The 27,318-nt window shown below is 56.6% G+C and overlaps 1 protein-coding gene across 1 annotated transcript in view; it reads right to left on the reverse strand.

The window, feature by feature from the left end:
• Positions 1-27,318, reverse strand: part of JADE2 (jade family PHD finger 2) — a 59,017-nt gene that overhangs the window by 24,976 nt on the left and 6,723 nt on the right. The window contains exons 3-5 of the mRNA XM_084295022.1: positions 24,973-25,058; positions 15,429-15,586; positions 4,156-4,325 (exon numbers count right to left, since the gene is read on the reverse strand). Of these exons, the coding sequence (XP_084151148.1) occupies positions 4,156-4,325; positions 15,429-15,586; positions 24,973-25,058 (414 nt within the window). The remainder of the gene's footprint in view (positions 1-4,155; positions 4,326-15,428; positions 15,587-24,972; positions 25,059-27,318) is intronic.

Here is a 27,318-nt window from a genome sequence, read left to right on the forward strand (position 1 = left end):
CTAACCCAGCCTGCTAATGCACTGAGATTTACAGGAACCAATTATCACCCTTTGTGCCACCCACCGACATCAATTATTTCTCGAATTTCAGATGATGACAAAATGTTTTAGAAGCCACTTTCTGATCTGCCGTCTCCCTCCAGTGATGCTCCGCGCTGACAGCGCTGTCCTGGAGCGCTCCTGCTGAAAGCCTCCTCGCTGCAGCCGGCAGCAAACCCGCAGGAGCTCTGGGATCTGCTGCAATTGCTGCCGGGGGCTGAGGGAGGCTGGCAGGGCTGGAAAAGGTGGCAGCAACACGCCTGGAGCTCGCCGTGCTGCTGCTGATCTCCAGCCCTGCTCCTCCGCCCCTCACCGCTGCTTTGCTTCGATCAGGAGTTAAACAACCTCAGGTTTCTTTCCAGAGGCTTGGGGGTGTTTCCACCTCTGCCCCACGGCCTGCGGAGCCGCTACTGAAAGTGTTTCTGGCTTTCCTTGCTTTAAGATAACGTAAAGGCCAGGGCTATTATCATATCTGGACCGTTGTGTGAGCCTGGGTTACAATTTGGTTGTCTTACCCCAAACGGTCCCCCCCCAGGAGCGCCCAAGGACAGCAGCAGCCAGGCGAATCCTTGCCCCTGACACCACCAGGGTGGCTCAGAACAGCCCCAAATCTGCCCCCCGGGCGCTGCTTTACCTCAGAGAGGTGCCTCTGGTGCACCCTGAACACCATCGGGAGCGATGTGTTGGTTTGGGGCAGCCTCTGGCCTCCTGGCTCCCCAGCCCATATATCTGGCTCTGCTCGGAGGAGAGCGGCTTCCCCGGGGTTCCTGCACTGCCTCGGGTTTATTCCGTGCCTACTTGACCAACCTCACCTCCGCCGAGGGAGGTATGATCTAATTAGCACACAGACAGATCTCAAGTATGCGGTGATGAATTCCCCCCGGAGCTTCAAAAGCAATAAATGTGACCTTTGCATGTTCCTGCCATAAAATAACAGGAACACCTCCAGCTCCCAAGATAGAAACTGTGGTGGGCATATGTGAGCAGCATACACCATATGGATTAAGTCAAGGGAAGACTGAGAAGCTCGTATTCTGCCTTCAGCAAAATTGATTCCGGCACCGTTTTTAGCAATTTCTTGAGGATTTTCCGTGTGTTTTTATGAAGTGCCGATCACTGCAAAGGGATCGTTCGGCCCAGGCCTTTGAAGTCTGTCTAGCCCCACTCTTACAACAGCTTTGGGTTTAGTGGAGATCGCCGAATACAGCATCAAATCTTAATTTAAAAAAAATGAAGACTTAATGGCATGGCTTCCCTCTGCGCTGCCGGGGGTGACATGTGCGTAAATCTGCTCCGGGGTTTCACTCAGACAACTTCAAGACCCACTCCTTTCACCGTCTCCTATCGCAGCAGCAACAGATAAAACATTTAGGCTTGCTTAAACACTGATTTCATCTCCTTCCAGCAGTGCCTTTCTCCCAGGCACAGCCCCCAGCTACTGCAACACGTCAGCGGGCAGGGGTGAAAGCCACTGCAAGCTTCACACGGAGCAGCTCCTGCTTTTGGGAGCAAGAGAGGCTGCCCACCTCACCCAGGGAGCAGCAGCAGGCTGCGGATCACCAGAGCTATCTGGAGCTTTATCTGATCCCGGTGATAAAATTCCAGCTCGGGGGTGACCTAAAAAGGACTGGAAAAGGCATGTGCTGTGCGCTAGGAGCTACGCGGAGCAGCACGGCTCGGGGTGAGCTAATAGGTGTTTTCCAGCTCTCCTCCCCACCACCCCTCCAGAGCCAGTCAGAGATCAGGCTCCTTCCCTGTCACTGAATATTTGGAGGATGACACACTGTGCCCAGGCACTGCCCAATGACAGCGGCTCAGCCGAACGCCCAGGAGGAATGTAAACTCCTGCTCCACGCCGGGAGATAACTTCTGACTGCTCCGAACAGGAGGCCAGGCAGCCGTTCCCCAGTTAAGTCACGTTAATGATCTCGGAGATTAGCAGAGCTCGTTTGGAAATCTCAGCGTGTTGTTAACGGCGAGGGCTTCCGGGAGAAAGCACTATTTATGGGCCACCTCCAGGCCAACCTGTGCGCGCTCGGTCTTCTGGATTAGGTGCTGAAGGGCACAAGGCCCACGTCCACACCCTGTTGCGGACCAGAAGCACAGATCCGTCCCTGTACGATGCCGAGGAGGCTGAGGCTCCAGCCCAGCAAGGCCCAGGAGGTGACCAGTGATGGATTTGCTGTTCTGACCGAGGGAGCTCGGTACAGAGCCTCGGCAGACCCACCTCCAACACCTCTCCTCTACGCACACCAAAACCCATCAGCTATATTGACAGAAAAACGTGTCACCTGGGCAAAAAAAAATAAACCAAAACCTTTGTGAAACAGGTGAAAACCTGCAGAAAGTGCTCCGGAGCCAGCCCTGGTGGAGAGGTGGGGACACCAGGGGATGGGGCGAGCTTACTCGCTGCTGCGGGCTGTGGCGTTCAAAGTGGATTTTACACAGCAAACAGTTTTCCCAAGCTGCCAGCATATTTAAGGCTCAGACAGCAATTACAGCGCTCTTTCAGCAACAGAAATGGACTGGAGAATCTGCTGATGGACAGTGAGCCTCCTTGCTGCAGTCCCCCGGGGTTTGTTCTTGCCATCTGCGGTGGGTTATTACAGAGGACTCGGGGGCTTCATCAGACACCGTGGTCCCATCCAGCCCGGTGCTGTACACACCCCCCCCAAAAGGACTGTCCTTGTGAAAGCTTACAGCCTGATAAATGGCAGGGAGCTGCAGGAACTAAAATGCAGCTTGCTCAAAATCGCAGAGGGCATCGGTGGCTGCTCCACGCCCCCAGGCACATGGTGCCACCCAACTGGGCACCGGCGGCTGGGATGATGCTCAGGCTCCCCCCATAAATCCACCCTAAATCCAGCGCTGCTGCTGGCAGAGCCAAGAGCCTCTTGGTGCCACGGCTCGGTACCTGCGAGCAGGGGAAGGATGCGGCCGGCACACATCTGGCCCCCCGAGCATCGCCGCCTGCTTCCCCCCCATGCGGCGGCACCGGGCTCGGCTCAGCCTTCGAGCGATCAATCAGCGCGGAGGCTCCCCATCTGAAAACCATTTAAGGCACTGCGTCTGTAAGTGAATACTTTGAAGAAATAATAAAGCGAGCCAAATTTAACCCGCCGGAGCCGGAGGAGCCAAATCTCTGCCCGCTTGCCTTTCTGGAGACGTATGAAGTTCGTGCAAGGGGGAAGTGGCTAGAAGGGAGGATTTCATCTCCGCAACCCTGAGCTCCATCCCCTCCAGCAGTGCACGATCCTGTCTGCTCCAGCACTCGCTGACATGCTCTGTGCCACCCTCGAAGACCTTTGCAGCCGGGAGTAAGGCTCCGTGCAGGCACGTTTCAGCTTTCACTGCGCTCAAAATGCGAATGTTTTATCGCTCTGTCACTCGTACCTGCGCAGCAGCAACCCCACGGCAGCAGCCCTCCCCTACCGAGGACTGGAAAATCCCTCCACGGTCTGGCAGCACCGCACGCCCAAGTGCCTGTGCCAAGCTATCTGCCCAACAGACCATGCTAAGCAAAGCGCCGGGGGCCAAATTCCCAGCCCAGTTACCTGCACCCAGCACTAATGGATGTAAAAATGTGCGGTCGTATAAGAGCTGGCAACATTATGCTGTGGTATTTAAAGACAGCCGGGAAGGGAGAGAAAACCCAGGAGCAGCACTTAAGAGAATCTGAGGTTTGGAGTGGGAAACCTCCCTCCTCTGGCTCCCCCTGTCCAGTTGCAGATCTGGTCAGCCCAGGGGGGACCAGTTGGGGTTGTGGTGCCCACCCTGACCAAACAGCTCCGTCCTGCAGGGAGCACGCAGGTGACCATGGTCACCAACAGCCCGGCTGTGAGTGTCCTGGATCTGCAGGACCCTGTGCCACCTGCACGCTGCTCTGCTCCACCACTGTCTGCTTTGCTCTGCTCTTCTCACCACGTCCCAAAGCCCCAAGGCGAGCAAGAGGCAATTCAACGCGCTCAAGACCCCGTGCAATCTGCGTAACCTCTTCTGGAGAGCCGGAACAAAGGTTTCTTCCTCAAGGCCTTTTCTGCCACAAGATCACTTAAAAGTCCTCGTGCCCGCTCTGCAGGCAGCCCAGGCAGGAGGAGAAATGGCCGTGGTGCTTACCCATCTCCTTGAGCTCCATGTTAACCAGCTCCAACCAGCAGGCATCGAGCTCGTCCAGGTCGTAGCGGCTCACTCCCTGCAAGTACGTCCTCGTGGCTTCCGAAATCTCCGAGCCGGGCAGGCTGCTCGGCGAAACCGGCGAAGGCGAGTTCTCCAGCTGGGGAATGATCCTGGAAGGAAAGGAGAGGTTGAGAAAGAGCCACAGCTCCCAAAAGCCTCCCAAAAGCCCGGGGGCCTGTTTCTTGCCACGGAGGGTGCAGTCGCGGCACCGACAGCCTGACTCAAGCACATCTTGAGGCGGGAGGGAGGCGAGGAGCTGCTGAAAACGGGAAGGGAAGCAGCAGCGAGTGCCTGCAGAGCATCCACTGCTGGGTCTTAGAGAAGAGGAGGGGACCTCTGGGGTGTGTGAGGGGTCAGGGGCTGCTTCCCCCAGAGGGAAAATATTTCTCGCCGCTGGTAGCGGGGCTGTGCAGCTGCCGCGCACGAGAAGGGGAGGGCTCGCTGCGTGCCAGGGTAAACAGGACACGGCACCAAAACAAACGGCTTGGGCTCAGCTTTTCGGGAACAGTTCTGCTGCTGTCCAAGAGAAAAAAACATGTAAAAGCAGACAAATATCCACTCCTGACTTTGATAAATGCCTGCGGGTTCCCATGGGCTAGGAGTTTTCTGTCTGCTCCAGCTGCACAGCACCGCGACGGCGATGGCCACGAGGTCGGCACGGCCCCCAGCACCTCAAGGAGTGCTGATGGGGGAAGCTGCCACAAAGTGCCTCTGCGGAGGCTTAAACGAGCACCTGAGCACACGATGCAGGTGAATTTGTTTTCACTAGTCTGGGAATCAAGGGGTTGTCCTGCTGGCCCGTGCCTCCTCCTGCCTCAGCCTATTCCTCTCCCCAAATTGGTCCCCTACCACTAATCAGCCGCCCTCCCACGGGCTCCCCAGCCCAGCGAGGCACCGTGCCCGGCCCCTCCGACACCAGGATCTGCTTCCAGCCCCTTGCCTGGGATATTGCAAGGAGCCGTGGCTGGGCTGGATGTTTTTAGCCTGGTTCCAGCACCATGAAGCCACACGGAGAGCCTGTCCCCGCTCACACACCACAACAGCACCTGCATGACGAGGCTGTGGGACCGCCACTTGGCAAACCATAATAAAAATCCCCCTGAAGGGTCATCCCCCTTCTCCATCCGTCATCCTTCCGAATTATTTCAATTATGAGTAACTTCCCTTTCCCCACGACAGTTTTCCCACTACCACTGACTGGCTGGGACACAACCAGGATGCCTGGCAAGGAGAGCATCCCCCGACAGCCAGAGCGATGGCTTGGAGCGCTGCGACAGCACACGTGGGGACACAGGAAAACGTTGCAAAGGAACACGCAGGAAAATAGGAGCACAGCAACGTGCTGCTCCACCTCGTCCCTTCCCCGTGGCTTCTGTGCCTGGAAACCCAGCTGGGCAAAGCCTGAGGGTCCGGCCCTCCTCCTGCACCCGCACAGCCTTTGGGGCTGGGGTCGTGGAGCTTTTCTGGCTGCTTGCTGCCTGACCCTCGGCAAAGCAAGCAACCTCTTTTGCTTTACATTCCCCGCCAGCAAATTGGAAATAAAGATATGCCTCAAGGCCCCGGGGACATCTCCAAACCTCAGCTCAGGATCTGAAAATAAGGCCGGGAAAACACATCTCTGAGTCCCCAGATTTTAAAATGAGCCGACTGTAATCTAGGACAGGGCTTGGGGATTCGGGAAAGCCTGTATTTAATGCAGACAGCAGTAATAACACTGAAACCGGGCGTGCTGCTATCGAGCTTCAGGACTCTCCTCCAAGCCCCCTAAAATACTCCAGGGCCCTTGGTGCCAGCAGAACTGAAATCCTCCCTCCGTGAGCCAGCTCCAGGTCGGTTTTGCAAAGCACCAGGCCCTGGGCACACCAGGCACTGGCCTTACAGCCACCCTTGGGGCCAGCCCCGCAGAGATTTCCACAGCGCAAAGGGAACTTTGGGCATCTCTGGGGGATTTTTCCAGTTCTTACAGAGTTTTGCTGCTTTGGCTTTTCATCTCCGGGCTCCGTTCAAAGAGGCTACCAGGCAAGAGTGTGCCCCAAGGTGCCCCAAGCCACTTCTCACCCTAAATGAGAGGGTGGTGGCACAGAGAAATGGCTTCGTGTAGCAAGATGTGGCAGGAAACACCCAGACAAGGCAGGATCCTGAGGCTCAGAGAGGCTCCGCGGTGCGCAGGGGGTGTCGAGAGAAGAGAAAGCACCGAGCGTGACCCCTGGCTGGGAACGGGAAGCATCACGAGGCCGGGGTGACTCATAGCAGGCCCCAGGAATGCTTCACGCGCTCCAAAGCGGGAAGGTGGGCAGAGGACACACCATGCTGAAGCAGGAAACGAAAATGCTGGAGGAGCGAGGAGCACGGCCGCAGAGCTGACCGGCGCTGCACCGGCACCACGGCAGCTTTCAAACACCCCGAGCGGACAGCTCTGTGCCAGGCCTGGGGGTGTACCCGGGCAAAAAAGCCCCCTTTACCGAGGTGGGATGGCAGAGATGAGAGTGGGACCCTTGCAGACCCCGCACGGCACCACCACGGGGACGCAGCTGCAGGAGAAGCCTCTTCTCGCCCGGCCAGAGCTGGTGTCCCAGGGTCACCCCCATTCAGCCAGCCAGAGGCACGGCGTTTCAGAAGGATCAGCATCAATCCAGAGCTTGTTTCAACGAGGGGTGAAAATTGGGATCGGGCTGAACAGCACAACAAGCCCGAGGCCACGAGGCTGCAAGCGAGCCTCAAGGGCACTCGAGGGAAAGGAGTAAGAGGACCCCAGCGCTCCCGGGGATCGCATCCATCCCAGGAGATGATGCGGCAATAAAACACACTCGGCGAATTCCCATGGCTCATCATCTCTGTAAACTGAATGCTTCAGCTGGCTGAAGGGAGAATGCTTTTTTTTTTTAATTTCTACATTCTCCCTTTTAATATGCCAGATAGAAATAATAAACCATCCCGAGCAGCGTTTCGCTCTCAGAGCGCTCCGTTTTATCACAACGAAGGCTTTAGTCAGTCCTCTTCTCGCTACCTACATTCCAGTCTAAATTAGTCTGGTCCAGTGTCCATAAATAAATCAGCTTAGGAAAGTCAGTGGAAAGATAATTCTGCCAGCAACCTTCAGAGGATGCTGATACCGCTCTTACCGCCAGCTCTGCTCGCGGGGGAATTCTCCTGCGGCACACTCCAACTTCCAAAAGGCGCTCTGCGATTTAAAGGGACAATTTTCCTTCGCTGTTTATTAAAACAGCATCTCGCGGGCTCCTCGGGCCAGATGCCCAATCTTCTTATGGACTTAAGGTCACAGATTCTGTAAGCGCTGGCGCTGCTGAACGGCGGAGCTGGGCGTGAGAGGTTGGGGAAGGAGCCTGCTGGTGCCGGGGAGAGGGGCAGAGGGGGTGAACAGCTCGTGGCGATGAGGGCTGCCACCACACACAGGGCTTTGGGATCCTCGGAGTACCCGGGACTGGCTTTTGCCCCTCTTTCCACTTGAAAATGGCACGGACCAGCTGGGAGAGCGGCTTCCCAGCACCTCCAGGAGGCAGGTGCTGGTGCCCACGGGTGGCTGTGCCCTTAGGAGACGATGCTGCAGGCACCACAGGTGATAGGATGGGAAGAAACCCAAAATCAGAGGGCAAAAGTGAAACCTGGGGCATGGAGCTGAAGCCCTGGAGGCGGCCGGTCCCATGGAGGAGCCGCTGTCCCCAAAACCTGTTGTTCCCAACCCACCACGGGATGTGTGCCCTGTTCTCAGCCGGCCCTGCTGTGCCCAGAAAAATAAGGATTTGCAGGATTTCCTGACTGGCTGCTGGAGCCAAAACCCTTCAAGAATTGGCAACCACCGCTGCAAACCCAAAATTGTGCCCGTGTACAAAACAGGGGCTGCGGGCACAGGATCAGCCCCGGGGGGCAGAGGTGGGGAATGGGAACCCTCGGCTGCCACGGGCAGGCTCTGCTGGTGTCAGCTCCTGTAACAAGCATGGTCCTGGCAAAAAAAGCTTGCTGCAGGTAACAACCTTTGCCTCGGACATCCACACTCAAGCACACAGCCCCATATAACCCCACAGTTTGTCTCTGCTGCTGCGTGTGGTGGACCCACGGAGGTCCCAAACCCTGGGGTCCCCAGCTCACCGAATTTCCACTGCAGTGCAGGACTGCAACATTTTCCCTTTTCACTTGTCACCTCCCTTAAAAAGCTTATCCTTCCTTCTGCCTCGAGCAAACAGCTTGCTCCAACCCCCTCGGCATGGCAAAACGCTTGATGCAGCTCTGAATCTGGATTTGGCCCCGGGAAGACGTGCCAAGCTCCTCTACCACAACCCCCCACGCCCAGAAATCCCCCCCCCGGCTGCACAAACACCGCTGTGGCCATCGCTCGGCGCCACCGAGGTCCCTTTGTGCTACCCTGGGTGCTCGGGAAGGGTTAATGCTGCTCGCAGCATCGTCCTGCCCTCCGGGTACCAGCAGCCAGTGAGGGTGGCTGCAGCTGACGTAATGTGGCTGCGCACCATGCGCATCGCGTGGGGTCCTGCACCAGGGCTGCCAGGGACCCCCCCGAGGTGCCAGGGACCCCCCTGATGTGCCAGGGACCCCCCCGAGGTGCCAGGGACGCCCCCGAGGTGGCAGGGACCCCGGTGTCCCCTGGCAGGGAGGTACCAGCCCGGTGCGATGCGGCTGCCCCCGCCATCCCTTCGGCTGCTGTGGACTCGCGGCGCTTTCCAGGCAGAGCCAATTCCAAACATCGGCCCTGAGAGAATTTGCAAGGGAAAATCCTCGGTTTTGGCTCCCTGGCCCCATCTGGGTCTGGCTGCCTGGGTTTGCAAATCCCCCCCCCGAGAACCCCATTTCATTAAAAAGCACAAGGGATGGGGTGGGGTGGGGTGGGGTGGGGTGGGGTGGGGTGGCCCCTCGCAGGCTGCAGGCAGGTTCGGAGACTCGCAGAGAAATTTAGCTGGGGCTCCGAGCTGCAATTAACAGGTGCAATTAGAAAAACACCCCCTTGCCCCTTCTCCAGCTAAAGCCTCCTCCAGCAACAGCCTGTGACCAGAGTGGGTCCTGCCAGGCCCCTGGAATAAAGCAGTCCTCTAAGGGGAAAGTGATTCACTCCTCTTTGATGTGTTAAAGAGAGGAAAACAAGGGAACGGGAGGCACTAAACAGCCATCTTGGTAAACCCGGGCAGCTTTTCCAATTTCCTTCCTGAGCTGTTTATCACCGTGTAAGAAGCCCGATACCCCGCAGACCGGGCAGAGAGCAGCGCGCTGATGCCCCTGCCTTCCTCACGTTCATATTCCAGGCTGAACCTCGCCGAGACTCAGCTCAACGGATGAATTATTTAGGTCTCGGCTCCGAGTCGGTGCCCAGAAAATAATTCCTAAGCAGAGAGGGGGAGAGTGGCAGTAAACAAGTGCTGGGATGCAGCAGGAGAGCTGCAGAGCCCCGCACAGAGCTGCGGGACCGCCCCAAAAAGCCCAGAGGTGGTATCTGGGCTGCGAGGAGAAGGTGCACGCTGCTTCTGGTGCACCTGGAGCATCCCTCTGGCATCCCAGCACTGCTCTCCCCATTTCTCCTCCCCATCACGAGCCACAGCCACAGGTCACCGATGCTCTGCTCCATCCCACTGAGGTCCTGGAAGTCTTGGAATCGCTGCTAGCAAAGGCAGGGACACTTGAGCGTGCGTCTTCTCGAGATAAAAAGGACCAAACCCGGTGCTTCTTCACGCAGCTCCAGCCAAACTGCTAACGTTAAAGCATCTGGAGTTAATTAGCCCGGCCAGATAATGCTTCCACAATTATTTCAGCAACGCAAACAGCCCCACTTTGCTTTGGATCCACCTACTGCCGGAGAGCAGAGCCCTGCACCTGCCGTGGCTCCGAGCCCTGCGGGGCCACGAGCCCGGGATCCTCGTGGCCACCCCTGCTCCTGCCGAGGGAGCTGAGCACCGGGGGCTTGCAGGGAAGGTGAGGGCACGGGGCTGAGCAGCACAGCGCCAGGAGGGATCTGTCTGCCGGCCCTTCCACCATCCACGCTGCTGCCAAGCCACCCGTGCCCTGCTGCCTTTCCCAGAGCCTCTCCAAACGCACTGAAAAAACCCCAAAGCTCCCAGCTCCTCTCCAGTAGGGCACCGGGGGCACGCTGCCTCCACTGCCTCAGCTCGCCTCAGAACTGCGAATTTCACCTAAATCCCATGGATTTAGGTGCCCGCCACAGCTCCCCCTGTCCCGGTCCTCCCAGCTCCCCGAGGAGCACCCGAGAGCGAGTTTCTTGTATGGTTCCCGGGGACGCTGGGCGCACTGATCACCACGAGGGGATTTAATTACAGCTGCAAGCAGCAGAGATCAGAGTTGCTGCTATTTTGCCCAGCTGCACGCTAAGAAACGACCAAAAGTAATGGGAAGTAAAGACCCCAAATCCCACAGCTCCACCAGACCTGCAGCTCCCGACACGAACCCAGCTCAGCAGGACCTGACGGGGCGTGAGCAGCCCCCTGTGGGGCTGTGTGAGCTGACCAGCACTCAACCCTCTCCTTCCCAGCAGCAGCGTCACACAGGCAGCCTGCTGAGGTTTCACTAATGGGGAATTTGGGGCTTCTTTTTTGCTCTTCTCCACCAAGCAAGCGCCGTGGGCCAGCTCCTGAGCCCCGGGTCAGCCTGGCTGTCTCCATCCCCACCAAGGCCACGGAGCCAGCCGGCCTTCCTCTCCCCACTCACATCCCCCAGGGCTTGTGGCCTCCACGTTGGGGCCCGGCGCAGATGGGGTTTGTGTTCCTTTTGATCAGACCCAAGCCTCAGATCTTGAAAGGGAAGCGTGCCCGGACTTCTGGAGAGGAGCACAGCCTCCAGACGGTCAGCCGCAGAGCGGGGCCGGGGGACCCGAGAAGCAGCCCTTTGTAAAATCGCCACCGGGCCGGCTGCGAGCCCTGAGCTCACACATTTTTCACCACGAGCCGGAGGGGATGAAAAAAAAAAAAAAAAGAGAAGGCAAAAAAAAAAAAAAAAAAAAGAGAGAAGGCAGCTGATGTTAAAACAACAGCGCTGCTCCAAGAGCTACACAAACCGCTGCAGCATCCCGCCTGCCCCTTCTGCAGCAAAGCCCAAGGGAAGCTGCTGATGAGTCAACAGCCAGCCCGCCTCGGCGGCCGAGGGAAGGAGGGAAGGAGGGAAGGAGGGAAGGAGGGAAGGAAGCCCGGCCTCAGCCCGGCCTGGAGCTGCAGAACACCGTGTGCTGGTCGCTGCAGCGCCGGGAGCAACGCCGCCGCCGCCACGAGCCCTCCCCGCGCTGGGCAGCCACGGGGGGAGACGTCCAGGAGGCTCCCGTGGGGCTGCACTGCTAGGGTTGGGTTAATCCCTTTGCTGGAGTCGCTCCCTTTATCCCCTGGGGTTTCTGGAAGGTGCCCACAGCCCTGTTGGGATCAGTGGGGGCTGAGGGGAGCGGAGGGCAGGGTTGTGCCCCCATCCCACAGGCACTGCCGGGCACCGCTTGGCTTTGTGCCCTGCAGTGCGCTCTGGCTCAGCAGCACCAATATTTTGGCACAAGCTCGCAGCAGCCTGCTCGTCTCCGGGATGCTCCCTGCGAGCTGACCCTTTGGGTGCCTCCTGCTCCCTTCTGCCGTGGAGCAGCACCATCCTTGGGGCTGTCACGGAGCCAGGACACGAAGGGCACCGCACGACCCCAGCAGCCCTGCAGTTCTTCCCGGAGATGCTGGGGCAGCTCCGTGGGGCCAACAGGCAGCAGCTCCACGCACAGCCAGCCGTGGCCCTGCACCACGCAGCGCTGCCAGGGCTTGCTGGGGTCCTGGGGGAGCAGAGGGGACGCAGGGGGACAGTGGGGAGGCGAAGGGGACTGCGCCGAGTGCCCCTCCGATGTGGCAGCCGCTCCCCGGCGGGGCTCTGCCCTCGTCCCACTCGTGTGCGCACAGGTTGCGCCTTCCTGTTGCCCCAGCACTCCCTGATTTCTGTTCAAACAGGGCCACAGCGATGACACAAGTTCGGCTCCGCGACGCCAAGAATATCTGGGAGCCCTGCCAGCGAGAAGCAGCCTTCCTGCTCGTCCTCCTGCTGTGTGCACATTCACAGGAAACAGAACCTACGGCACAGACCGAGGGGGCTTAACGCGAGCTCCAAGAGCCACCTCGAGATGCTGCCTGCATCCCCGTCAGCTCGGGGGAGGAACCGCCTGCCAAAAACGTTAAATCATTAAATAAGGAAGGAATTAGGAGCTGTACAGGTGCATCACATCAGAGGTCGGTGCCAGGGCTGCACGGAGGGATGCTCTCTGCTGCGTGAGCTCGCCACGTGCTGCTGTGCCTGGCTCCGGCGGGGAGGGATGAGCCCCCCTCGGGCTCCACAGACCTGCTCCGACAGAAGGGGCTCCCTGTTCCCGTTTGGAAAGGGGCAGTACCCGCACCCTGACGCTCCCAGAAATTGGGGTACCTCTGCAGTCGGTGCCACCGCTTCACCTTGCTCAGCCCTCAGCCTCGAGCCGAGCTGCTCCCGTTGGTGGGAAGTACCCGCGGTACCTCTGCGTTTCCCCTGCTCTCACTCGACTCCAGACGGGTTTTAAATCCCCACCACAGCCTGTCAAGCTTTGGGCAACGCTCAGGCTGTACAAAATAACCCCCTTTTTAAGCACTGATGAGCCAGAAATGATTGTGGAGAGGAAACACCTGATGTCCTGCACCGCCCGGTGACCCTGCTGTGTGGGTGGCCACCGGCAGCGGCCGCGCGTCCGGCAGCACCCGGCCCTGGGCACCAAACCAGGGGGACAGCGAGCCCAGGGATGCTCCTCTCCCCCCATCGCCCTCCACACAACCACAGGGCAATCTGTGCTAGCCCACAAAGCACCCCCTGCATTAAGGTGGCTCTTGGCGGAGGCATTTTTCAGGCGGCTGCTTTCCGGGAGAAGCGCTCCTTAAAGCACGGCGCCCTCCCTCCCGCCTCACCCCCAAGCTTTGACATTTGTCGAGCTCCAGCAAAACGAAACGTTTCGAAATCTAATTTTCAGCTTTGGATCCACAAAACCTAGAGGCAACGGGCGGGTAGGAAGAGCTCGTTTCCAAGCGCCCAGGCGGGAGATGAAAAGAGCAGCAGCAGCGGCGGCGGCAGCTGCACACAACAACACACCTTGGGGAGGGGGAGACGCAGCTCTGGAGCGCGAAGCAGCTCTCAAACCCTCTGCTAAAAAACCTGCCGGAGCTCCAGCCCATCCCCTGCACCTCGGGGTCACGGGAGATGGGTTTGGGATGTGTTTCCCAGGCATGGCTTGCCTGCTCCCCACGGGCAGCACGCTGTTACACCGCTGTTTTACCCCTCTGAGAGGTGGCAGAAAGCAAAACGCGGCCCCGGGGCTGCGCCAGCTCTCGCCTTGGCACAGGAGAGCTGCTGGGCTCCAGGCTTCGGCCTGTAAAAAACCAGGGGCTGTGCATTTTGCTCAGCAGGGAAAGAACTCAAGGAGGCACCTTGCGCAGCCGTAATGATCCCCATCTCCCCTCCGATGCAGGACGTGGCTCTGGGCAGGGACCCAGGCAGATGAGCAGCAGGAGCAGAGACCCTGTGTGGAAAATGGGGATGGGGCTGCACAACTCGAGCCTGCAGCAGCCCAGAAGGAGCCGCCAGGATCAGCAGGGCACATCACAAACCCGCTGCGGGGATTCACTGAGCTGGCTGCGAGCACTGGGGCCACTACCAAGCGTCTTTGGGGAGGCGCAGAAAGTGGGTCCCATCTCAGCAGACCCAAAGAAGCCACGCACCACCTGCCTCTGAGCAGAAAATTCCGGGAAAAACACCGAAACCCACACAGAGGCGAGCTGCACGAACACCTGCCGAAAATGAGAAGGGAACAGGAAGCATCCGAGAGGGCCGGTGACCTTTGTGGTGTGCGGACAGAAGGTGGGACACGTCCTGACTTAGCAGGGCTCCGGCCCTGCCTATGGGGAGACGCTTCCAGGTACCCGTGGGCAGAGCCTTTTCCACACGCACGGGGTGTTCTCCATCCCTTTAGGGGCATCCCTGCGTGGGAACAGCAGGAACTGTGCCAGGACAACCCGAAAACGAGGGCGGGGGGCAGAGCAGAGGAGCACATCTGCCAGGAGGGGCTCGAAGCAGGGCAGCCGGCCCCTGGAGCTGGCACAGAGCTCCCGGATGCCCAACGCCGCCCGACGCACGCTGCTCTCCGGGCTGGCTTTAAAAAGGCCCCTCCAGCCCCGGCGGTGCCAAGCTATCACTTTTCGGCTGGAAATAGCACCAGCGTGAGCCCTCAGCTGGGGAGCAGAGCATTTACGAGTCCAGCCTGCGGTTAGCTATCAAAGACGACTAAAAAAAGATATTCCACACGCAGTTTTTTTTTCTTTTTTTTTTAACTTTTTTTTTTTTTCTTTTCCTAAGGATTAAATCAACTCAACAGCCCCCTTTACAACTTCCCTTTTGATGTGTTCGGACTCATTAAAGTTTCATTTCTTTCTCTCTTTTCCCCTGGGGAGGAGGGCAGCGGGGGGGGGGCGGGGAGGGAAGCGCACACAAAAGTTTGCTTCATAACCGGGGGCCGGCAGCTGCGGGAGCAGCTGCTGCCACCACGGACAAACGGTGCCTGCGTCGGGGCCAGTGCCTGGCCCAAACCCCCCGTTATCTGGGGAGCAGCACGGCCCCTCGAGCACGGCCCCGTCCCCAGCATCACCTTTTTGCCACCCGTGCTTTGCCAAGCGCTCGGAGCAGGGGCAGCGGCGCACCCCCCGGCTCTGTGCTGCCTCGGCAGCTGCTGCAGGGTCTATTTTAAACCCGGTTCCCCATTTTAAAATAGCGAGCCGGGCTCCCTTCTAGGCCAATCGGCATCATCTCTGCAAAGTCCCGTGGATGCCTGCCTGCTCACCGGGCTCCTTTTCCCAGCCCTCGAATGTTTGTGCTCCCATCCCATTTCCAGCACCCCCGCCGTGACGTACGGCCACCACGGTGCTGCTAGATGGAGGTGCGTCCATCAGCAGGCAGATACTGATGTTCTGGCCGGCTTTCTGCTGTGTTTTTTATTTTAAACACTCCTCTGATTTTATCAGATCTTCTCAAAATTCCCCAACCACAAGCAGGCGAGGAGCTGGCCCGCCTGGCACGGCTCCTCTCCGCCTCCCGGCAGCGGCGCAATCGCTCGGCACCGTGCCCATCCGGGGGGACAAGGGACAAAGCAGCCCACCAGGGGACAGGGAAGGTGACAGCACCCCCCTCGTGGCACGGAGGGGACCCCACTGGCTTACCTGACCACGGGCTGGGGGATGGCCTCGGCGCTGGCGGGGACCTGGACGCCCTTCTCCCACTCCTGGCGCCAGGGGTCGGCCAGGACGTAGTACTCCTCCGGGCTGAGCTGGAAGGAGTCGGGGATCTTCATGGCTGTGATCAGATCCGTGCGGAAAACCTGCACCAGGAAACAAACAGCGGGGAGGGTGAGGGGCTCTGACAACGCTCTGTGCATGCACCTGGGGCAGAAGCTGGGGATAACCACGGGTGCCAGCGTGGCAGGCTCGCTGTGTCAGCCTGGGCTACCTTCTCCTAGGGGATCGATGCTCACAACCACTGCCTTTTAACCACCTCCAGCCCTACCGGGGCAGATGCTGCTTTCTTTTCTCTTGGCAGGAATGAAGCTGCTGGCAGGAGAGGCACTGCACTGCCCCGAGCACCTCTGTGTCCCCACAGCCACCTCGCTGCGCTGGGCACCCTCCTGTCCCCACTGGGTAGAAATCCTCCCAACTTTGCCATCCCCGCCTCCAGAAGCCCCTCCACGCGGGCCGTTCTCACACAAAACGCATTCATCTGGCTTTGGTGGTGTGTTGTTGTGTTTTTTTTTCTAAAAATCCCCTATGAATCATCGTTGTTAAAATGCAGACAGAGCAGCTTTCGCACAGCCACGGGCACGGCAGCGCCGCCCGCCTCGGAGGGTGCCCCTGTCCCGGTTTTGGCCCCGGCACGGCGCTGCCGGCGAGCTCCCTGCCCGCAGCTCCCACCTGGCTGCCTGCTCTGCTGTCTCTGAGCAAAACTACCCCAAAGCAAGCCCACGGCTCCAGCAGCACCCTCCCTGAACCATTCACTGCCCTAAAGCCCTGAGTTTTGGTGCCGGTGACTCTCAGGGCCACGGAGCAGGGCTGGATGCCCCTTGCAAAGCCCCTCGGCTGCTGTGGTCCCCTCTGCCACCACCTCAGCTTGTCTTGTTTTGAAGAAATCACCTTCCTGCTTCACAAAAACCACCCCACTAGCAGCAGAGAGAAATATCCATGAGTCAAGGGCTCGAAGAGGCTCCTGGTTACACCACGAAACCCAGACGTGCTGCACCGGGACCGGTGGAAGGCCCCTTGGGGGTTGACTTGTGAGCCGTGCTCGCGGCGAGAGCACCAGGAGCAGAGCCTGGTTTTCCAGGGCATGGCTTTGCCTCAAAAAGCTCCAGCTGCCTTCGGGAGAGCAGCCACGCTCCCAGCAGGCACCCAGCTGCCACCGCTGCCTGCGGTCACGGCGGCTTTTTGGGTGGACAGGGCGCTGGGAGCAGCAGCTGGAGCATCCTGGTGGGCTCTCCGGCCGCCTGACGGGTGAGTGGAAGCACAAAGCCTCGCTGCATTATAGCACCGCTTCCCCTTCTCATTGTCTGTCTCGTTCCCGAGGGCAAAGCTCGAGTTTAGTCCACAGTTTGTTTAGTGAGCAGGAAAATATCCGGCTAAGTGGTGATAGAGATGCCTGTGTACGTGGCCCCAGCCTGCAGCGAAACACACGGGGATTTCTCCTCACCCCATAAACCTCCTCCGAGGCTGACACCGGAGCCCTCCTCTACCAAAATCCGCCAGCCCCGTGGACGGGGCCCGTGCTCCTTCTCCACTTCTGGCCCTGCAGAGCCTTCCCCCAACACACCGCCACGAAAAGCACCCCAACCCAATCCATCACGGTAAATACGGCCGTCCTGCCAGACACTGCCTGACAGCAAGGCCTTGAGCGATCCCGTCTCTCACGGAGTAAAAATAAATTGTAAATGAGAACGGATGCCCTCTCCTCTCCGCCATCTGCCATTAGCCGAAATCACAGCAGCAATGCCAGCAGCCGGGCTCGGGCACTGTCTCGCTCCAGCCACGGCTGGGATGGCCCAGGTGTTTTCTGCAGCGCCGCTTCATCTGTTTGCAGTGTTTGTCCTCAAAACGAGCACTGCCTTGTGAGGAACACAATAAATGATACAGCACGGGCTCACGCTCCTGATTGAACACCAACACGCTTTGGGGAGTATTTCAGAAACCCAGCCGGCTACGATGCAGGGAACTAGACATTAACCAAGACCACTGGGACCAGGATTTAGGTCAGTTTGTTTAATCCTCGGAGCCTCAGCGGATAACCCAATTAGAGCTCAACACAGCAAACAACCTCCTCTGTGTTGGGACCTCTCTGAATCACACCGTTACCTTCCTCCTCATGCATCTACTCGGTAGTCGTTGCTGACTGCAGTTGTACAAAGCCCACCTGAGCTGCCCAGAGCCAGCCTTAGAGCATCCTCCAGCCACCACAATTCACAGCCTACACGCTGCCGTCGGAATTAGGCTCAGTGTGAGGAAGATCAAGTTCCTTTAAGTCTACGTGCTACAAATTCCTCCTTAGGAACGCCACAGTAGCGTTTTACTATGCTGCCGGTGCGAGAAATTAAAAAAAAAGAAAAAGATTAAGATAAACGCTAATTACGCATGAGAAGGAGCACGCACGATGTCATAATCCTCCCCGTGCCACGTGTCTGCGTCTCAAGCAGCGAGAAATAAACAGAGGAAGCCCGCTGCAGCTCGTCTGCTAACGGAGCGTGCAAACACAGCCCGTGCCCGACGTGTCTGCATTGCCAGGACCCCAGCTCGGGCAAGGGGCCACTTCCACTCCCAGTTTTTTTTTTGGAGAGAGCAGGGAGCCGGTGGTGCAGGCAGGGCCCTGCCACAGGGCATCAACCTGCAGCGATGGGGACACTGTCACAGTACCATGGGCAGGCAGTGATGGAGGACTTAGTGCAGAGCCCGTCCCGTTGCCTTCCTCTTGCAGACGGAGACCTGTGCTGGCATGCCCCGAGTCGCCCAGTGAGCCCTGGGAGGAGCTGGGAGCACTGGGAACCCGGCGAACTGGCTGTGATGTGCTGGACCTGAGTGTGCCATGGATAATGGGAGAGCTCCCCTCTTCCCTGTGCACATCACAGGCTCGCCTCTTCCTGCATCAAGTCTTCCCCAAATTCATCCCTTCTGGCTTTTCAGCTCGCGTCGGCGTGGAAGCTTAGTTTTAATTTTAAGCCAAATAAGCACGATTGTATCTATTTCCCCGAAGATGATAAGGCACATCGCAGGCTGGATTTGCAATCTTACTACTTCATTTATTTAGGCCTTCTTGGAAAACAGATAAGCTCGCACATCCAAAGGCAGCGAGCACGCCAGCACTTTATCACAATGATGCCTCTGTCTTTTCATGAAGAACTGGAAATGCTCAAATTATTAACTATCAAAGCAGAACACTTTAGAAATGATAGAATGCCACAGAAATTGTAAAGGAAAGCAGATCAGTTGTCTGGAAATCTCCCAACAGCTAATACGCTCAAATTGTAATCTAAATGTCTTTTTGTTTTGAATTGTCTGGGATTAGGGTTGGGAAAAGACTCAATTATTCTACTCAAACTCTTCTGAATTATTTATGAAAACTAAATAAAGGATAAATTGGGCACTGATGAACTGAGGACCTGGCGGTGAAGAGAAAGTTGTGTACCAGAAAACAAGCAATTTTCCCTCAATAGCACTGTTTACTGTTTCTTCCCCTCCACAGGAACTGACAATTTGTCTCGGGGGCCGCTGCCACCCGCCCCGTGCCGGGGACAGGCCACACGGTCACATCGGTGCCTCGGGCACCTGAGCTGCCGCAGCCTTTCCCAGGGCTGGACCTGCTCTGCTTCAGCTCCATTGCCAAGGCTTGTTCATGTCCCTACAAGCCTCCAAATGATCCATGGTGCTCACTTTTCACTGGCAGGACAAGCCCACATCGCCTGCCTTGGTTATTTCCCCGTCCCCTCAGCCCAGCAGGGCACGGTGCCGGGCTGGCAGCCAGGCCTGGAGGTGCAGGACCACGAGAAGTTGCCGTGGTGCAGAAGCCATCACGTTTCCCATGGGTATGTTCGTATTTGTTGTTACTTCTGAAGTCTGCTGTAGTGAAGCAACAACAATATTGATCTTCCTCCTCAAAAAAAAACAAACAAACCCTAACTTAATTGGAAATAACAGATCCTCTGATTTCAGCATCCTTGTTTTTCACTTCACATCAGACTGAAGGGTGGTCCTCCGGTTGTGGCAGAGACCTGGAAGGCAGGAGCGGGACTCAGATCTTCCCTCACCACAGCATCCCATGCACGGCCGCCAAACCCCACAGAGGACCTGGGTCTCCATCCACCACAAGCCTTGATCCAGCGGTGCCTGCGCCCCAAAACATCAGGACGGCACAGGGCGATGAGCACCCTGCCACGCACCAGGAACCACTCTGCTGCCATCCCGGCCTCACCAACAGAGCCTCCTCCTGCTTGGAGCCCTGAAAGCCACCACCACGGGTCACCCCGTGACAAATTGGTGTCCCTAGACACCCCCTTTCATCCCAGGACTGGGCTTGCCGTGCCGAGCACCCCGCTGCTGCGCTGCTCCCAGGCGGCTCCATGACTGCGAGCGCATTCCTCCCGCGGCTCCTGCCACTTCACAGCCTCCTCTGCCCATCGGCCCCATCTCCGCGCCTCTTCACTACCTTTCTGCGAAATCCCCGCATCGATTTCAAGGTTCTCTGACTCACTCACAAACCCCTCTAATAAAGTGGGCCACCACTCTCGCCGCTCTTCAGCTCCCACTTCCCGCGCTCTCCCGAGGGCTGTGCTTTCGCAGCGACTGCTCGGCGGGGCTGAGGCTGCCAATTATCCCGTTAGCCCCAAATACCAACCCCAAAACATCGAATTCAGATCCTTTAGTAACTGCTTTCCACTTGTATGAAATCAGCTTCTGGGCGAGAGCCAAGAAGCTGAATCTGTTTTGGTCTTTAAATCTAAACTAAAGAAACACTCGTCTAGCGCTGCTTTTAATTAGCTTTGAGAACTGCAACGAGCCCGGGGACAGCGCAGGGTCCTGCATGGACTATGGCAGCCCTTGCACGGGTTGTGTTTAGGCACACAAACGTTTGTATCCCCAGAAAGTTTCTGTAATAATAAAATCTCTCCGAAGTGCTTCACACTGCAGAGCAGGGGTAGGAAATGAAGAGAAATTAAGCCCATCCCTCAAAATCGGGTGCATGTGGAAAAGCACAACGTGCGTGCTGGCGAGACAGCAGGCTGGAGAGGTGGGAATCGCATGGCCCCAGCCTGTCTGAAATCACACGTTTGATATCTCTTCCCTTTTACAAACTAAATTATCTGAGATCCTCCCCGACAACCTTGCATCTGCACAGCCCGCCGGGCTCTCCAAGCGCCGCTCTGAGCAGAATTTCTTCTGCGGTTGTGCAGTGATGGTTCGCAGCATGAAGGACAGGGGAGTGGCTTCCAAAAAGCCCAGATGACAGATTTTCTGCAGGTTTTGGTCCAATACCTTTCCTTCCTCCTGGCCAACGTCCCCCCCAGCCACCGTCCCCTTCTCCAGCACCTTTCTGCCCCAGGGAAGGCTGCGCAGGTCCCTCCCGCTGCCTTGCAGGGTTTTTCTCCTCCTTCCCAGCCAGCTCTATTAGCCCTTCATTCTTTCAAGCATAAAATTGTTTGTTGTAGCTCATGAGTCACAAGGATTTTTAGAGAAAGAGAAAACAATGAGAACAATGGGAGCCCTGGGAATATTTTTTGGTTGGACAAACTGTCTTCGTATCAGCTGGAGCCAGCACCTATGTGGGACCAGCCCGTGGCAGCCCACCCAGCTCACCCAAGGCTCATCTCCCAGGCATTTTGTCACATTTTTCTAGCCCGTTCCAAAACAAGCCAAGCAGCAATATGCAGTAGCAGGGCTAAGGAACATGGCAATGCCTGGTGTGTGTTTGTAAGCAGCGATACTATCTGCCTGTGGGGAGAAAAATACTCACTCTCGTGTTCATTTGGGAGCCAGTCTGCTATCTCTTAATCTGTTCTTGTTTCCTCTTGAAATGCTGAATGTTAAAGATTCAATGAACAACAGAATTTAAAATAGGAACAAGAAGCATTTTTGTCCTGCCCTTCTCAGCATTCAGAAGACAATGGTATTAATCTGCTATAACCATGTTGGCTTGGGAAAAGTGACAAAGACACTGCAGTCAAACCTTTCAACAGAGACCTATTTTCTCTTAATCCAGCACAGTAAAAGTATGTCCGGTCTTACTTGGCCATATGGTCCCTTATAAAAGCCTTTCTTAGAGCATGGAGAGCCCAGGGACTAAATTCACATTGGCCTGTAGCAGCACATACCTATGGCAGTGGGGAAAAAATAAATAAAACAAACACAAAAAGAACTAGTGCGATGATAATTACTTTCTAGAAGGGAAGCAGTATCAAGTTGAGGATGCTTTAAAAGGGTTAAATCCTTGGAAAGAGATATAAAAAAACATCCTTCAAAACACGGAAGTAATATCTAAACAAGGAAAGCAGAAAATAACGTAAATTGTATAAATTTGTGGTTTGCCCCTCATCTTGAACAGGGCGTGCAGCTGTGGTCCCATAACCTCGAAAAGAAGCGGATAACCTGGACAGAAGCGGAGGTGAGGAGCCCAGCACCTGCACGAAGAGGGCTGGGATGGGGCTGGGTCTCAGCCCAAAGGCTGAGGGGCTGTGAGGCAGAGGGTTACACCATGGCGCAGGTACTTCTTCCCCCACAAAATATTCTGGCCGTGCAGCCCGGTGCAGGGCAGCGTTTTGGATCTGGAGCAGTTCAGAAGCTCATGACTAACCTCCTGGCTAACGCCCTGGCTCAGATGTAGCATCCAAAGGAGGCCCCGGGCCGCAGATGGCTGGGAGCTGGAGGATGCAACCAGCCAGCATCACTGCACACTTGCCTTGTCCCTGTGTTCCCTCCTCAGACACCAACAACCGCTCCCTGACTGCCAGCCAGCCCAGCCAGCCTTGTGCTCACATCCCCAGCAGCCCTACAGCCGGGGGCAGCATCGCAGTAACACTCTGATAAAAGAAGCAAAGCTCCCTCCTTCAGGCACGTCTCCTTCCCAGGCAGCACCACGAAGGGTGTGGGGTCCCCTGCTCATTACCAAGCCAGGTCTGGAGACAAATGACCCCTAACGAGGTTAATACAACCAAGCACTGCAGGTGCCAGGAGCTGCCCGTGTCCGTCCCCATCCTGTGGGCCTCCTGACCCAAAATGTCCTCCACCAGCAGCCCCTCGGGCCCGGGGCTGTCACCTCGGCACGGCCTCGCAGAGCCCGGTGTCTGGGCCCTGTCAGAGCCCTGTGACACACGCAGATAAATATAATCACCCTCCCTGGCACCGGCCCCCAGCGCGGATGTTTACAAACAGCTCAGTACTTTTCCACGTTAAGAAGCTTGTTTTTCCAGATGCCTCGTATCGGGTGTTTTTTAATGTGCATAGTTAATCCCTTCTCGCCGAGTCTTTCATAATAAACATCACCCCCTGACCCGGCTAATAACTATGTAACACTAATGCTTTTGAGTTTTTTATCTCCTGCGCATGTTGGCAGGGGAATGCAGATGGCAGCGTGGCGCCAGCCCGCTCGCAGGGACCGAGGACACGACTTTGTGAGGGACAGGAGAGGCTGGAGGTGACCCCGCTCCCTCCCCAGCCTCCACGGCACCACTGCCTCCTGGACTGCCTGCACTTGGGAACTGGCAGCATGCAGAAGTGCCATCGGTCATTATAAAGCTACCAGCCAGGTGTACCCAAGTCTGAGTTGCTGCTTGAAAAGGCCGCACCATCCCCAAAATGTCCTGGGAACACTGCCTGGCAGGCTCTGATGCCCAACAGTGGGTTCAGCACGCTTTCCACGTTACCCTCTTGTGCTTTCCATCCTCAGTGTGATAATGATGTTCACGTGAAGCAGGTTTGGCAGTGGTGTGCTTTCTGTTTTGCACTTCTCCGTACTTGCCACACACGATGGCCACCCTGCTCCATGCCGAACCCCGCCAAGCTGCTGTATCCAGACGTGTTTCCCCACAGAAGGAGCCCAGGCATGGCTGTGGGCCCATGGGTCACAGCAGGACTTGGAGCAGATGTGGAAAAGTTTGGGAGAAGCTGTCCCAGAAGAAATCCATAAAGCCACACTCACTGTGGAGACCTCCAAGCTGCACACTGCGACGTGCCTCACGCCTGTCGTGCAGGGCAGGCGATGCTGTGCCAAACCCTCAGCTCTCCGGCCTGGCTTTTGGGTCTCACCTGGAGCTGAACCCAAGCAGCACCAGGCCCCGTGGCCGCAGGGAAGATGCAGAAGATGGGACTGGAGCTGAGATCTGCATGGCTCACATCTGCTTGGGGTCCCACCACGCTTTTGTAGAAGACGGCTTGTCAGCTTGAGCCTCCTGGCCAAAGTCCAGCCTGAGGCACCGCACATCATGCCCCGAAGTCCCCTGTGGTTTCCATTCCAAAATGCCACCGTGGCTCGCTCTGCCCTGCTGTCGGGCAGCCTCCCGCAGGTGCCAGGCTGAGCTTGGCTCCACGGCTGAGGTTCACCAAGACGTGTGTCCCCATGTAGGCCCCTGACCTGACATCGTCCTTGGGCAAAACTGCAGAGCAGCAAAAATTGGGTCTGAATGCCTTCCGCCAGGCCCAGCAGCATTTCAGATTTATATCCAGCAACTTCAGCAGCAGCCGGGTGAGCTCCTCGCCGGCTGGTAGGCACAATTCATACACCCATCGCTCATTTCAGGAAGCACATCTACAACCAAAAATTTGCATTCCTAACCCTCACGTGCGACTGTCCAACAGCCTGTCAGCAGGCAGGGACATCTGTATCTCCGGCTCTTTGTTATCTGGAGTGTTTCCAATTACCTCAGCTGGAAATAACAGCTCCTCAGCCCTCCTCCTTACTCAAGGCACGAGCAACCTGGACTTTTTAAAGTCTCTGTCCACTGCCAATAACACACGAGATACATCAATGTAAATCTGCCACAGCGATAAGAACTAAGTGCAGCTATAACTCAGGCGGTGACCACAGGAAAACCTCAAAATCTCTGCTCAGCTTGATGCAAACTGAGGATGTTATAGAGGTTTGTGCTCACCGGGCCACAGTCCCAGGAGATGAGCAGCATGGGGGCACGAGAAGAGATCTGCAGCCTATGCTATGGGAGTATGTAAGAAGGTACCAGACAAGCCCGCTTCACCCTCATCTAAACTTAGCTCTGTTTGGACACGGGTCCAGACGACGGGGAATGCACCAACATCACTCTGGCTTTGCTCACACTGCTCTGGGAACGACGATGACCACCGCCAAACAGTGCAGTTGCTATAACAGCAGCTCGTGCTTGGTATAGTTTCCACGTCTATTGGAGATGTATCCCAAAGCCACGCGAGGGAAAGCAGGGCACAGCTGGAACGGGATCCAGGTGGGCACCCAAAGCTGGGAAGCTCAGCACGTGGCCACCCCGACCCCGCAGGGCCTCCCAGTCCCTCCAAACCTCCCCTCTCCTCACCTGCATCAGCAGGAATCCCCCTGGGGACCACAGTCCTGATGGGCTGGGCACAGGGACCCCCACCCTCCACCTGAGCATCCTCCAGGTACCTCCGACTGCTCCCTCCAGTGCCCAGCCCGAGCGCCGCAGCGCGGTCTGTGGCTTCTCAGAGGATGCTCTGAGCAGCCAAAACCCCTGCGTACCTCAGAGGGCTTCTTCTCCTTCTGCCGGGACCAGTTGGATTTGGTATTCGGAAGTTTGGAGCATCTGGACGCAGACGTGGTGTGACCTGCAAGGAGGCAAAGGAGACGTTACCTGAAAAACAGAGCAAGTTTTATCTGTATCGTTGCCATTGCAACTACTACAGCCTCACCCAACGCTTTGGGTCAATGCTAAGAGGGGATAACACCTTGATGTGGCATTATTCTTGTGCACAGCTCAGGGTACTTCACCAAAACAGATTAACATCACTTTTCTGCTGTTACAGGTGATGAAATAAAGGCCCCTGAGATTTAAGAAAGCTGTGGTCAAGGGCAGACATCAGGCGAAGTCCTAAGAAGGAATGGCTTCCCCAGGGGAATGAGCTTGGGTTTAACCCTCCTGAAATCACATATCTACAGGAATCAGAAATTAAGGAAGTAAGAGTAAAATGCTCAAAGTGAAGCAGCTGAACTGCTCGAGGACTTCAGGCTCCATGGTAAAAAAACACTGACCACATGGGTGAAACTTCCCTGCCAGTGCCAGCACTAATAACTTCCACGCCTGCATGCGGTTCAGCAGCCCCCTCTGCACCTCGTGGAAGCCACACAACAGTACGCACTTCAGTAGTAAGAGAGTATTTGCTTTGGGATTTGGGATTACTTTACTCTGGGATTATTATGAATGGCCTCTCATTATCCTGACTCGAGCAGTGTTACCACCACCGCTGCCACCTCCACAAGGCAAACGCTGCTGAAGCTGAAACGCGACGGGAGCACTGTGTTATTAATTTGTGTTTCCAACTCATAGGTGTTACTATCACTACTACTACCAGCAAAGAAGGAAAAAGCTATCTGTGTTTGGTAATACTAAATAACAAACCAACGACTGAAAGATTTTGTGTCCGCCCCCGACCCCTGCTTTCTTGTATATGTGTGATAAAACCAAGACCTGAGCTCCTGGTGTCAATTGTTCCCAAAGGACAACTGGTTTCTGGCCGCAGGGTCAGGCTAGATGCCACTGAAGAGGGCTCCACATAAACGCAGGCTGTTTTATGCCAGTATGCCAGGGGACTGGGTAGGCAAAGTACAGAGCAGAAAGCCCTAAGCTGTAACCGCTGGGAAAGCTGCTTTACTCGGCGAGTTGCTCCAAGCATTGCAGAGGCAGACTCTGAGTTTACACTGACAGATCGAGGCAATAATTCCCACTTTGCCCCCTCTTTTCAAGCTAGATGTGGCTACAACTACGCAGACTTAGATAACGTGTCACCGCCATGCTCTCCTGGCAGAGGCACAGAGAAGGAGGTCGTCATTTTGCTGACAATTATCCTGCAGGAGAGCATTCACCAACAGCTTAGCCATCACCTGCAGCATGAACATCCAGCTCCAGCAGAGGTAAGGCCACGCTGCTCAATACCACACTGAACCATGCCTTAACCCTAAACAGCGCAGAAGTGAAGGCAGCTCTGTTTGGTAAACTGCTGAGCACCTGGGGATTAGGGGACGGCAAGTTTGGAGCGTGGCTTCCAAAGGGAGCCCCCTGAGCCGAAGATGTTTGGTGTCACAGGAGGTGAGGGCTGCTGCTGGCGTGCACCCGGAGCCTGAAGCGCTTCCCATCCCAGCCCCACCACCACGTCGGTGGCAGCAGCTCCCATCCCGCGGCCCCAGCTGGTGCTGGCAGCACAAGCTGGGCTCACTCAGACCGTGGTTTTTGGCTAAAGCTGTGGGAAGCAGAGCCAAACCCAGCAAGATCAGCCTTTCCGTAACCCCCTGTAATCTCCCCATCATCCTGTTAGGAGCAGGCCCGGGAGTTGGGTGTCTTTAGCACAGTCCCTTTGGCTCGCGGATGCTCCTGCAGCCAGATCCTGTAAAGTGTGGAGAGCAAATTCCCAGCACGGCCCGGATGAAATTACTGTGACATTCGCGAGAAACCAAGAACAACGAGCAGGGAACTACAGCGACTAGACAAGGGATTATACTCGAGTCTCGAGGGTGCTGCACAGCCGAGGCACTGCGGTATTTCTGCAGTGGGTGAAACCCTGAAATAAGTGGGAGAGGAAAGCGCTCTATTTATAGCCAAAATTCAGCACATTTGCACATGTTTATTGTTGAGCACATGCTTCTGCACTCCCTGAATGAGGATGAAGTGAGGTATATGTTTAAAAGCAAGCGTGGGCTTGCAAGCTCTGCTGGCTTGAGCCCTATCCCTTTTCCCACATCACTCCTCAGCTCACCAGGGAAGAAGAAAGCTCTGGTTTCACCCTGACCCTAGCAAAAACTTCCCTTTCCCCCAGTTCAGCTCAGCCAGGAGCTGACTGTGCTCGGGATGCAGCACACACGCAAGGACAACTT

This window comes from Netta rufina (genome assembly GCF_964035555.1).
Source record: "Netta rufina genome assembly, chromosome: 14".
In the NCBI taxonomy this organism is placed as follows: Eukaryota; Metazoa; Chordata; class Aves; order Anseriformes; family Anatidae; genus Netta; species Netta rufina.